This window comes from Schistocerca cancellata, chromosome 4 (assembly GCF_023864275.1).
Source record: "Schistocerca cancellata isolate TAMUIC-IGC-003103 chromosome 4, iqSchCanc2.1, whole genome shotgun sequence".
NCBI lineage: Eukaryota > Metazoa > Arthropoda > Insecta > Orthoptera > Acrididae > Schistocerca > Schistocerca cancellata.
The window spans coordinates 562,840,056-562,854,642 of NC_064629.1; the positions used below are offsets into that span (position 1 = coordinate 562,840,056).

A 14,587-nucleotide genomic window follows, 5' to 3' on the forward strand; every position below is an offset into this window, starting at 1 on the left:
TACATAGTAAATAATACTAATCGCTTACATAGTAAATAACTGTTTAAATGAAGCAACACAGTGATGGTGGAGCTGTTCAGTCAACACAGTCAATCATCACACATCATCAAGGGCTTACTTAGTATATTATAAATCGTATGCTACTGTAACTCTTCAAGCAGCAAGCATAGTAATACTTCAGGTTTGTATTACCCAGGTATTAGTGTTTTAATATCTTTGAACATTCATCAAAGAATAACTAAAGAACTAAAAGATATAAGTTTAATTTATTGACATAGTATGTATATACATATACATTTACATTTGTGCAGTGTATAGCTTAAGTAAGGAGACTTCCATGTTTGAATGTGAAATTCAGCAATAATTCTCGAATTTACAGTTTGGTATACTTTCTACATGCAATATCACACCTGAAATTCTGAGTTTTGATTTTCATTCATACACAAAATAGTAACTGAATTTCCATCCAAAATAAAGTTTCTTGCACATAAAATATAACATTTTCAGTTGTCCTCAATGAAATGTCCTTGTTCATCCTGAAAAAGATCAAAATAAAAATTAAAAGTATCTTTTCAATTTATTATTGTTAGTTTCTTATTTTATACTTTGTAAATGACATGAGAAGTACAAATGGAAAGCAACAGACTCTTTTGAAGTGACAGGTGACTATTTACTTTGTACGTGATATTGACTGCAGCACTACACTGGAGGCTTAAGATAATTTGTGCTTCACAATCGAAAAATTGATGCAAACTGCAAAAATATGTTCCTAATTTTGTAATGTTTATTGTCCATAATTATGAAAGTTTGTTATGTTAAGTTAGTAAATAGAAAAGAGGATATCCACAACATGTAATAAATGTTTTAGAGAATCTGTATAAGTAAATCTATAAGTTTAGATACAACTAGTGCTTTAACACAGTCTATAACAAAAAAAAAAAAATGAATTCGACAAGGATGCAGCATTTCACCCACATTTTTTAACATTTATTTATATAAAACTATCTGGAAATGGAAAGAGATCTTTAACAGGGAAATAGAGATTAACAAAACTTTCCACTTGAATTGATTTTCATATGCAGGCATCATGCTGCTGATGGAAAATGAAAATGACCTGCTAAGGAGAATACATATATTATATAAGACTTGTGTAGAGTACAATATGAATTTTTCAGAATATAAGACAAAGTCAATGGCTTTTAAAAGAAAACACCCTGTAGGAGAAAAGTTTTAGTTAACAGCAGAATAAACAGACAGATCAAATATTTTAGCTACTTTGGGTGCAGTTCAAAAAATGGCTCTGAGCACTATGGGACTTAACTTCTGAGGTCATCAGTCCCCTAGAACTTAGAACTACTTGAACCTAACTAACCTGAGGACATCACACATATCCATGCCCGAGGCAGGATTCGAACCTGCGGCCATAGCAGTCGCGTGTTTGCAGACTGTAGCGCCTAGAGCCGCTCGGCCACTCCGGCCGGCTTGGGTGCAGTGTCATATATTAGTGTGAAAAAGACATAGAGAAGATATTAGCAAATTTTGGGAATATATGTAGAATAAGGAAGAGCTTCCTAAAAAATAAAACAAGTAAATAAATGAGACTGAAATTTCATAAGATAATGGCTGTTCCTAGGCTTGTTTAGATACATGAATTGTGGGTTACAAATAAATGCCAAGAAGTTTCGCACAAGCAACAGAGATAAGATTTCTAAGACAAGTACAGGGATGTACAAAATGTGAGAGTTTTTGAAATATGGAATTTAGGAAATAACTGAATACATTTAATATTCTCAATAAAGTACTACTGGAATAATCATTTCAAAATAATAAGTGGAGAGACATTACCTCTCCAGATAAGAAGTTTTAACACATTTGGTAGATGTAGTCCAGGAAGACTGAGGAAGCAATGGGTACCATAGCAGATAAAACAATAAAGACATAATGCTTCAAATGAATATGGTGATGATGATGATAATTAAATTATGTAGAAACATCAGGAAACCCAACAGAATGCAACAAACTCTTTTGAAATGGCAGTGAAATATTTGCTTTGTATGTGATATTACCTGCAAGAAATAAGAAATAACTGAGAAATCACTCACAAGTCTTTTTTTTTTAAGTATAGAGTAGAGCTGTATGATTTTATGGACTGACAGAACTGATTTATTTCCATACTTCTCGAATTATACCTACAAGGTTTTAGAAAATCAGCCAGTAGATGCATATTCTGAAGACTGATCATTTTTATGAAAGGGCAGCTACTGAGAACTGTGTTTCTCTTAATGGTTTTCACACAAATTTTGGAAATTTCTAAGTGGAATGTCGATATGCCATTAACTTTAACTATTTTTCTCTATTTTGTGTGTGTGTGTGTGTGTGTGTGTGTGTGTGTGTGTGTGTGTGTGTGTGTGTGTGTGTGTGTGTTTGTGTTACTTAAAAATGTACATTTAAATATTGATTATAACATACAAGTTCTGAATTAAACAACAATGTATATGAGTTTCTTACTCTTAGAGTTCATTTTTCGAAATATAAGGCAGTTTAATTCTTTATAAATAATGGTTTAACTGATTAATTATAACTAGCTCCTCATACATATTTGAGAGTTCGTTGTTTACAGTACTATATAAGTTCTTACCTTGCTGGTTTTGTTTCCATATTTTGACCAGAATGTAACTTTACATTGTGTCTTTTTTCCAGTTCTCTGATTAAATACAGAACATGTGTCAAATGGAGGACAATAGAGGTGAAGACTAACAGCTGGCTCTGTGTGGCTTGGATTTTCAACTCGATGAAGACCCAGTGAATCTGAAATATTACAAATGACTTAAAAATTATTGTGTAAACTATGCTTGAGAAAGTAAATTATATCTCACAAACCATATACTCCTATTACCTATTATAGCAGTTTGTCACTATTTCAGTAGTAACTGAATTAACAAGGAGTGGTAAAATGACATGTAAATAGATACATGAAGTTTTGGTACTAGATGTATCTACAGGAAAGTTTATTGGAATAAATATTTTAGTGCTCTGCAATGGAACCAATTAGTGCTCAAGTGTTTTGGTATTCAGAATGTCTATTTACATTGAAAGCAGGAATTATTATTTAAAAATAATTATCAGCCTCTAGGGTTGTGCTGCATAATATTAGTTCCTGCCAATGTAAATATAATTGATATATTTCTTCATATGTCTGGCTGAATGTTGAGGGGTTCCATAATTCTGGAAGCTCACTGAATCCTGTGTGGTCAATGCAATGTATTTCCCAGGAAATGCAAGTAATTGTTTGCTGATATTTACATGTTAAAAGACAAAAGCTTTGATCATACACGCTAATTACTTGTGAAACAAGTGTTGTTCTGTGACTATCAATGATCATCACATGTAATTTATTCCAACCAATGTAAATATGTTTGCATTAGTAAAGACTGTTAATAAAAGCACCTCATGATCTGTGGTAAATCATTGCCAAATAACATCAAGTTGAGCGGCACTGCCTCCATTGTGAAGATGTTGCACATATTGTAGGTGAAGTGGGGATATATGCATTGCAGAAGCCATTGTCTACTAGATGCAGAACTGTGCTGAATGTTGTTCATAATGTGTTGCTGTCCCTGGGCATTATACTGAGCTTCTTATTAATATTTAACATGAACTGGGAAACGTACCCCTTCTGTACCATATGTTGAAAGTTGATTGCAGAAAAATTAAGGGGGGACACTGTCACAAGTGGTAAAATGCCAGTGGTCACAAGTGTCAGAGGGATGCCTTTTTTGGATAGGGAAGGGGGAAAGAAACCGAGTTTTAAGAGAGATTGGCAGACACACTCAGTTTGAGAAAACAGATGAACAGGAGTCAGATTTTAGCATACAGCCCCCATTTTAACAATGTTTAACAGAAAGTAATCAGAAACTGCCAGTTCATCTCCGCCAAAGCAGTTATAATCCCATTAGTATGCAGTATCAGTTATCCTTATTACACCAGAACATTCCAGGACTCAGAAATAAAGTTGATGAATAGTTGTATAGATGAAATGAATTCATCTAACCAAATTAATATAATCTGCCTCTCTGAACATCAAGTGACCACTGGTATAGATATTTTAGACATTTCAGGATTTAAGCTAGCTTCCTACTTCTGCAGAGTAGATATGGATGGAGGAGGAGTTGCCACATTTATTAAAAACTGCCATAAATTCAAGAACATTGACATTAATAAATTCTGTTTAGAGCAGCATCTAGAAGCATAATCAACAGAAGTAGAGTTCCATAACAGATCCTATATAATAGTAACTGTTTACTGAGCACCTGCAGGAAATTATAATCTATTCATAAATCATCCAGAAGCTCTTTTGGGTTATTTAACAGGCAGAAACAAAGAAATTTTGATTGCTGGTAACTTTAATACAGATTTTCTAATACAATCTTCCAGTAAACATTTGCTGCAGTTAGTAATTTTGTCTTTCGATCTAACTCACACTGTAAACTTTCCAACTAGGATCACTAAATCCTCAAGGACAGCTATTGATAACATTTTTATAGACAAATCAAAGGAACAAAAGCATATCATGGACTATCAGATCATGACATGCAGCTCCTTGTTTTAAATGTAAATTCTAAGCAGATTATCAAGACTGCTAAATCTGAGTACGGGAGAGTAGTCAATCAACCAAAAATTGAGTGTTTTAGAAAACTACTCAAAGATATGAACTGGAAAGATGTTAATAGTGCTCATGACATGAATGAAAAATGTAACACATTCATGAACAATGTCAGTACCATGTTTGAAAACTGTTTTCCTCTAAAAGTTACTCAAATTAAACAGAAGACTATAATAAAACCATGGATTACACAAGGAATAAAGATTTCCTGTAAGACAAAAAGGAAAATGTATCTGTCGACCAAGAATAGCTCCAATGCTGATGATTTAGCTAAATACAGGGAATACTGTAAAATATTAAAAAAAGTAATTCAGACATCTCAACAAATGCACTACGAGAAGATAGCAATGTCAGGGAACAAAATAAAAACAATATGGGATATAGTGAAAGAGGATACTGGTAGAACCAGAAAGGAACAGGAGCAAATATCACTAGGGGTAGATGTCACATAAGTAACCGAAGGGCATAGTGTGGCAAATCTATTTGACCAGTACTTTATATCCGTTATTGATAGATTGAGATTGTCAGGATCAGTAAATAATGCCCTTGAAAATCTGAAACTAGCCTTTACAAATAGCTTCAGGTACATGAATATGTCACTCACTTCGCCAAAATAAATAACTTCCGTAATAAAATCTTTAAAACAAAGACTTCTAGTGGTTATGATGAAATATCAACAAAGTTAATTAAGGCCTGTTCTTGCGAGTTAAGTACAATTCTAAGTTACTTGTGTAAGCAGTCAGTTATAACTGGGACATTTCCTGACTGGCTAAAATATGCAGATGTTAAGCCTCTATTCAAGAAAGGGGATAAAGAGATACCATCAAACTACAGACCGATTTCACTTTTGCCAGCATTCTCAAAAATTTTAGAAAAAGTAATGTACAGGCAGGTTCTGAACCATATGACCACAAATAACATATTATCAAGAACACAGTTTGGATTTCTGAAGGGTTCTGATATCGAGAAGGCTATTTACACCTACAGTGAAAATGTACTTAATTCATTAAATAACAAGTTACAAGCAGCAGGTATTTTCTGTGATTTGTCAAAGGCATTCGATGGTGTGAACCACAACATCCTTTTAAATAAATTAGAATTCTATGGTGTCACAGGCAGTGCTGCAAAATGGTTCAAGTCATACCTCGCTAACAGGAAACAAAGGGTGTCAGTGCAAGGAACTAGTGAATTAAGTCATCAGTCATCATCAGAACTGGAAGAAATTACATGTGGTGTCCCACAAGGATCCATCTTAGGGCCATTGCTTTTTCTTGTGTACATTGATGATCTCTCACCAGTTACACTGCCAGAAGCTGAGTTCGTTTTGTTTGCAGATGACACAAGTATTGCAATAAATAGTATGTTGAGTGTAGTTCTAGAAAAATCTGCTAATGATATCTTCATGGATATTAATAAATGGTTTAAAGCCAACTCACTGACATTAAACTTCGAAAAGACTCACTATATGCAATTCAGAACCTGTAAGATGTTTCCACCCAGCATATGCATAAAGAATGAAGAAGAGCAGATAAAAGAGGTTGACAGTCTTAAATTCCTGGGATTACAACTTGATAATAAATTCAGTTGGGAGGAGCATGCCACAGAACTGCAGAAACGCCTTAACAAATCTGTATTTGCAATTCGAGTGTTAGCAGACATAGGCGACATAAAAATGAAAAAGCTTGCATACTTTGCCTACTTTCATTCCATAATGTCATATGGTATAATATTTTGGGTTAACTCTTCAAGTCAAACAAAAGTTTTCAGAGTCCAAAAGCGTGTAATACGTATTAATTGTGGAGTAAATTCACGGATGTCCTGTAGAAACCTCTTCAAAGAACTGGGTATACTAACTACTGCCTCTCAGTATATTTACTCCTTAATGAAATTTGTCCTAAATAATGTACCTCTTTTTTCAACAAACAACTCAGTTGATACATACAATACCAGGAACAAAAATGATCTGCACAAGGGCTTAAAAGCACTTACTTTAGTTCAAAAAGGGGTCCACTACTCAGGAACACTCATCTTCAATAATTAGCTAGCAAAGACAAAAAATTTAGTTACAAATAAAGATCAGTTTAAAAGGAGCCTGAAAGACTTACTAGTGGCCAACTCCTTCTACTTCATTGACGAAGTTTTTAATAGAAGCAAATGATGTATTGTATATATTCATACTATTAGTACTGTTATTTCAACTTTAAAAAAATTATAATTTCACTTGTTCCACATCCACGAGGATCTCCTCAGCACAGATCTATGGAACGAAAAACTAATCTAATCTAATATAGTCTAGGAAAAAACGTCATGGTCTAATTGGTGACCATACAGAAAGTTGTAGTAGGTGAAATATCATCCCAGAAGCTGTAAATATATATGACATCTGCTCATTGTGTATTATTATTTTTAGCTACCACTTGTACAGTGAAACAGTTATCTTACTTTGATACTCCCATAGTTGCCAGTACTCATACAGTCACATGACTAACTGTAAATTCAATGATGCAGTAAAGATATGCAGTACACACACAGAGGAAAGGTGGTAGATGGGCTGAACAGAAACTGCGTTCAAGAAAGGCAAGGAAACAATCTACATAAAATATACTCTATCTTGGAAAAAAGTCATTGTACGAATATCTGTGTCAGTATCTTGCTAAAAATAACCATCTGTCACCTATATGTACATTGACCTTTTGTTAACAGAGTCCTTTCATCACTTCAGTCATCTATATCCCTACCCCCAATACCAATTACTCTGAACTAAGTAGGTGGGAACTAGCTTTTCAACACACTTCTGCAGCATCCTGCATATCATAAATCTACTCACTTGAAGGCCTATGTTGAAACCATGACAAAATCATAGATCACAGTAAGGGTAATATTTCAACCAAGGAAGCTAAAGGTTAACAGGAACTCTTTTACATTGCAATATTATGTCTGTTGGCTAGACCGAGTAACTTTCTGCAATTATGGCTCAGTCTTGTTTTCAGTACGGCTGCTGTACAGTAGCTGATAAGCATAAATGGTCAGAGTCAAAGAGTTCCGAGATAAAATTCTAGTGAGAAATAGTGCATGAAACTTTTCTACAAAAGAAAAATGGCTAATGCAGCCATTTTATCACCTCAGTCATATATATCCTTGCTCCTGCCACGAATTACTCTGAACAAAGTATGTGAAAATTAGCTTTTCATTACACTCCCTCTTTCCGGGCATCACCCAGCTGAAGTTTTAAAAATGCTACACCCTCTACTTCCTCTATTCCTATTTTCTTGACAGCTCTCTTTCTGTTTTCCTCCAATTATTTTCCACATTCCTGCTTTTTTAACACACTTGTCTCTTGTAGGTGTGTACACTGTCTGCATTTTTTTCACTCTGTACCTTTGTCAATTTCTATTCCCCATTTCCAGTTCTCGTAGTTCCACTTGTTGTCTTATATTTGCCTTACCCTTCCCAAAGCCCTCCTTCTTCCTTATACAAAACTGTTAGTCTGTTCTGTGGATTATGTAATCAAATAAGAAACTTGGACATTACTAACACCTAAAATATTTGTTTATTAGGTGCAATAAGAACTTCAAAATTTGAACCTTTGAGAATAGCACACAATGCTGTTAAGCAATATCACTTTGGTAATCCATCTAGTGTTATTAAGAAAACTCAATGACAGCTACAAATTTGGGCAATGTTTAAGGTTTCATATATGGATAATGTTGGATCTATATAAGAGGAATGTGTCCTGTTTTATTGCTGTATTATTTCTTTATATTCTAATAGGATTTTAGTCATATAATGTACTCAGTATAAATAACAAATTAACAGAAAAAACTATGCTTACACTGCAACTTTTACAGAAAGTAGACATAGTCTCATTCACAGGAGCTTTAATTAAAAATATGAGTGAATTATGGCACTGCATGCTGAGAAATTTGATTCTACCATATGGCACTGTTCATTATTGACACAAAAATTACGTTATATCACTAATCTGTTAAACTAGACAGAGATTTCAACATACTGTAGTAAATTTAGTTTTGATTGATGTATTCTTATCAGAAGCATATCTATAAAGTAGACAACAAGTAAATATTTGTGATGTACTGTCAGATTTAAATCTATTCAATCTCTAATATATTTTTAGAAGACAAGTGTTAGAATATTGAGGTGACAGGTTTCAGATTGAACACTTGATTGTGGAATCTATGCCCTTACACTTACTATTCTTCTTCTTAGCAATTAAAACAAAGACTTTGTATGCATCGTGTCTGTAGTTTCACCCTTATCAAATGGTTACATGCTGTATGGATCACAAACACAACTGTGTTCTGTGATGCGTGGAATGAATTATATGTTCATACAGGTTAAATTAGTTGCTTTTTACAACTTACCATTAATATAGCATACTTCATTCAGACCAAGCTCGGTTCTTGAAAGTTCTTTCAGTCCCCCATCTTCATCCATTATTTCATCACCTTCTTCAATGTTTTTTTCAGGCCATGCAAATCTTACTTCACTGAGGGTACCTTGTAACACTTTCATGAAACAATGTGCATCTGCATGATCATGAATGGCTGAGCCATGTCCTTCACCCCAACATAGGATCATCAAGTTAAATTTACCATTTCCTTCATCCACTAAGTTCCTTGTGTACCTGTAAAAAAATTATTTTTTCTCTTGTTTATTTGTCAATATAAATATTCTATGATATTTAAGATGTTGGACATTACATCTATCTGCCCAAGATTGTGTAGAAATAGTTTTGGAGAAATTAGCATGCCACTGATATTTTTTAGACTAGCTAGGTCAGAAATAGATTTTATACTGGTAAGTAACACATATTATTACTATTGTTTCTTTTTTTGTTTTTGGTTTCTGAAAGCTGTTATATTCCAGTTAGCATTTCTTGTAGATGTGGTGCTGTACATAAGCATAGGTACATAGGTACTTTACCAATATATTACACTATTTCAGAATTTGTTTTGCTCAAAATGATTCCTTTCAATGTGATTAATTTAGAAATATATGAGAGATCCATTAAAGGTTTCCTTGAGTATGACTTTAAAGAAACTTAATTTCAGGAAAATTTTGAATACCTTTTTTATTCTGTTGCAGATACAGGTGTACAGATACTGTTTTTTGACAAAATATGCACACTCTTCTTCAGACGCTGCCATATTCTTAGTTGTCTTCCTTCAGGAACTGTGAGTTAACAGACACTTTTGTGAAGGTTAAATGTAAATCTTATTTTCTTTCATGACCTTTATTTCATTGCTTAAGGATGATTTTTCATATGTGATTCTATTCAGTCATTTGACTGAACTCTACCACAGCATTTGTGCTGCCTTAGGAGAACAGCAGATCAACTACAGCTACTGTATTTGTCAGGTGTAAGGGCTGATACATTTATTTTCATTTTTCCACTTCATTTTAGACCCGATTTCTTAGGGTCAAAGTAGATGGTTTGGTTGAATACTGTTGCTTGAAGCCTATTGGTAGCCATAAACAATAATACACTCCTGGAAATTGAAATAAGAACACCGTGAATTCATTGTCCCAGGAAGGGGAAACTTTATTGACACATTCCTGGGGTCAGATACATCACATGATCACACTGACAGAACCACAGGCACATAGACACAGGCAACAGAGCATGCACAATGTCGGCACTAGTACAGTGTATATCCACCTTTCGCAGCAATGCAGGCTGCTATTCTCCCATGGAGACGATCGTAGAGATGCTGGATGTAGTCCTGTGGAACGGCTTGCCATGCCATTTCCACCTGGCGCCTCAGTTGGACCAGCGTTCGTGCTGGACGTGCAGACCGCGTGAGACGACGCTTCATCCAGTCCCAAACATGCTCAATGGGGGACAGATCCGGAGATCTTGCTGGCCAGGGTAGTTGACTTACACCTTCTAGAGCACGTTGGGTGGCACGGGATACATGCGGACGTGCATTGTCCTGTTGGAACAGCAAGTTCCCTTGCCGGTCTAGGAATGGTAGAACGATGGGTTCGATGACGGTTTGGATGTACCGTGCACTATTCAGTGTCCCCTCGACGATCTCCAGTGGTGTACGGCCAGTGTAGGAGATCGCTCCCCACACCATGATGCCGGGTGTTGGCCCTGTGTGCCTCGGTCGTATGCAGTCCTGATTGTGGCGCTCACCGGCACGGCGCCAAACACGCATACGACCATCATTGGCACCAAGGCAGAAGCGACTCTCATCGCTGAAGACGACACGTCTCCATTCGTCCCTCCATTCACGCCTGTCGCGACACCACTGGAGGCGGGCTGCACGATGTTGGGGCGTGAGCGGAAGACGGCCTAACGGTGTGCGGGACCGTAGCCCAGCTTCATGGATACGGTTGCGAATGGTCCTCGCCGATACCCCAGGAGCAACAGCGTCCCTAATTTGCTGGGAAGTGGCGGTGCGGTCCCCTACGGCACTGCGTAGGATCCTACGGTCTTGGCGTGCATCCGTGCGTTGCTGCGGTCCGGTCCCAGGTCGACGGGCACGTGCACCTTCCGCCGACCACTGGCGACAACATCGATGTACTGTGGAGACCTCACGCCCCACGTGTTGAGCAATTCGGCGGTACGTCCACCCGGCCTCCGTCCGCCGCTCGTGGTCTCGCGGTAGCGTTCTCGCTTCCCGAGCCCGGGGTCCCGGGTTCGATTCTCGGCGGGGTCAGGGATTTTCACCTGCCTCGAGATGACTGGGTGTTTGTGTTGTCCTCATCATTTCATCATCATCCAGGAAAGTGGCGAAATTGGCCTGAGCAAAGGTTGGGAAATTGTACGGGCGCTGATAACCACGCAGTTGAGCGCCCCACAAACCAAACATCATCATCATCATCATCATCACCCGGCCTCCCGCATGCCCACTATACGCCCTCGCTCAAAGTCCGTCAACTGCACATACGGTTCACGTCCACGCTGTCGCGGCATGCTACCAGTGTTAAAGACTGCGATGGAGCTCCGTATGCCACGGCAAACTGGCTGACACTGACGGCGGCGGTGCACAAATGCTGCGCAGCTAGCGCCATTCGACGGCCAACACCGCGGTTCCTGGTGTGTCCGCTGTGCCGTGCGTGTGATCATTGCTTGTACAGCCCTCTCGCAGTGTCCGGAGCAAGTATGGTGGGTCTGACACACCGGTGTCAATGTGTTCTTTTTTCCATTTCCAGGAGTGTATCTATATTAAGGAGTGTACTCACTTATAACAATAAGACTTCCTTTATATTATTTCGCAACGAAATCTTTTCGAGACTCACTGAATTTGTGGCCTTGAAAATCTCCCATGCTCTCAGTATACTGTTAATATTATGAATACGCTTACTTAAATTCGTAATTTGGTGCCTAATCTCGTTATTGGAAATCTACATACGTATCAATTTTACATATGCTAGTTACTACTGGCATGTTAAACTTGAAAATGGAAGGGGTAAACAGTATACGATGAAAAGTATCCAGGCACATCTACGTAACAGGGAGGTTAGTGACCATGTCATCATAGCGACTATGGTTGCTAAACCTAATAAATCAGTCAAGAAGGCTTGGAGAGTATTTCCGCTAGAGAGGCCAGATAAGCAGTTTTTATCATCCAACTTAGACAATGAATTAACATTATTTAGTTCCAGTATGATGGATGTAGAGGAACTACGGGCAAAGTTTAAACTTATTGTAAATCATGCTCTGAAGAAGTGTGTGCCGAGTAAGTGGATTAAGGACGGTAAAAACCAACCATGATTTATAAACGAAATTCGAAAGTGCTGAGAAAGCAAAGGCTGTTGCACTTTCTGCTCAAAGGAGAACGCGCTAATGACGACAGGTAAAACTTAGTAGAAATTGGCGCGGCTGTAAAAAGATCGATTCGCAAAGAATACCACAATTAGCACCCATCATACGTTACCAGAAGATCCTGCCCAGTACCCAAGAAAATTCTGGTCCTAGGTAAAATCGCTAAGCGGATCTAAAGCCGTCGGCACACGGACAGTGCTGTCGAACGTCAACGTTGAGTGTGCAGAATTCAACGTGCTGTTGAACACTTACAAGGGAACCTCCCCATCGCACCCCCCTCAGATTTAGTTATGAGTTGGCACAGTGGACAGGCCTTGAAAAACTGAACACAGATCAATGGAGGAAACAGGAAGAAGTTGTGTGAACTATGAAAAAAATAAGCAAAATATACAAGATGTGCAAGATAGGCAATATCAAGGATAGTGTGAGATAAGGAGCGCCGTGGTCCCGTGGTTAGTGCGCGCAGTTGCGGAATGAGAGGTCCTTAGTTCAAGTCTTCACTCGAATGAAAAGTTTAATTTTTTTTTATTTTCGCAAAGTTATGATCTATCTGTTTATTTCATTGACGTCTCTGTTCACTGTAATAAGTTTAGTGTCTGTGTTTTGCGACCGCGCCGCAAAACCGTGCGATTAGTAGACGACAGGACGTGCCTCTCCAATGGGAACCGAAAACATTTGATCGCAAAGTCATAGGTCAACCGATTCCTCCACAGGAAAACACGTCTGATATATTCTATACGACACTGGTGACGGCAGTGCGTCACATGACAGGAATATGTTGTGGACCCACACTTGTACACTTGGCGAATGGGTAAAAAGATTCTTCTACCTTGCCCGATTTAGGTTTTCTTGTGGATGTGATAATCACTCCCAAAAAAGTCATGAAAACATAAGAGTTTGTCAGATAATAAAAAATTAAATTTTTCAGTTGAGGGAGACTTGAACCAGACGCTAACCACGGGACCACGGCACTCCCGAGCGCATAGTGTCCTTGAAGTTGCCTATCTTGCACATGGACTACTCAGTTTGTATATTTTGCTTATTTTTTCATAGTTCCACACAACTTCTTCCTGTTCTCTCGATTGTTCTGTGTTCAGTTTTTCAAGGCCTATCCATTGTGCCAACTTATAACTAAATCTGAGAGGTGTGCGATGGGAAGGTTCCCTTGTTAGAAACGATTCTATACGTGCATACAGTGTATATGCCGTAACGTGAAATACGCGATCGAAGCGCACTCCAGCGGCGGTTCTCAGTTGTATCTGGCTCGCAAATCACACTGTTTACGAAATGGACGGGCGTAAAATTCCTGCTTTAGTTCTATTAAACCGCACACTTCCTCCATTATCAACATGCTAGTAATGTTGTTCTGTCTGTAGTATAGATAAATAAAAACTGAAATATCCAGGGACATGTTATATGGCAAAAAGGAGAGTAATATATCCATTCAATAAGAACATTGGCTTATAAAAGTTCCATTACAAATAGTGCGGAAAAAATTACGATAGTTATAAGATAAAAATTATTTCATCATTCTCACTGTTCAGTAAAATCATAAGATCATTCTTACTTGATCACCGTTCCTATTCAGCAGCAGAAGCCTTACAACATGTAACAGACAAAATTTAAAACAAGAAAGTGCAACCTGTCTTGTAGATCAAGTCAATCGACCAAACTCATTCCTCAGAAAGAGAGCTTTTACATTGACATAGCATCGACTATATCTATAGAACATACTTTTATTAAAGTAATAAGAAAGTATCACAATCTATCAAAAAACGAGAAGGATAGTAAAAAAAAATGCAGTTTGTTTTTCCTCGGCACGATGGCACTTACCATCAGGATAATGCAACGTGTCACACTGCTCGTAGCCTACATGCGTGGTTTGAAGAACACCAGGATGAGCTTACTCGTATACTCCTCTGACTACCAAACTACCCGGATTTAATCCTAATCGAGAATCTGTGGGACCACCTCGATCGGGCTGTAAGCGCCATGTATCCTCAACCGGGAAATCTAGCGCAGCAGGCCACAGAACTGGAGTCAGCATGGCTCCACATCTCCATCGGTACCTTCCAGAACCTCATCGACTCTCTTCCTGAACGTCTCGCAGCGCTCAGCAGTGCAAAAGG

At 37.8% G+C, this 14,587-nt stretch overlaps 1 protein-coding gene across 1 annotated transcript in view; it reads right to left on the reverse strand.

Moving 5' to 3' along the window:
- Nucleotides 1–247: 247 nt before the first annotated feature.
- The window catches only part of LOC126184889 (cysteine dioxygenase type 1), a 134,616-nt gene continuing 120,276 nt past the window's right edge, over nt 248–14,587 (reverse strand). Inside the window, exons 2-4 of the mRNA XM_049927520.1 lie at nt 9,046–9,308; nt 2,639–2,808; nt 248–536 (exon numbers count right to left, since the gene is read on the reverse strand). Of these exons, the coding sequence (XP_049783477.1) occupies nt 504–536; nt 2,639–2,808; nt 9,046–9,308 (466 nt within the window). The 3' untranslated portion in view covers nt 248–503. The remainder of the gene's footprint in view (nt 537–2,638; nt 2,809–9,045; nt 9,309–14,587) is intronic.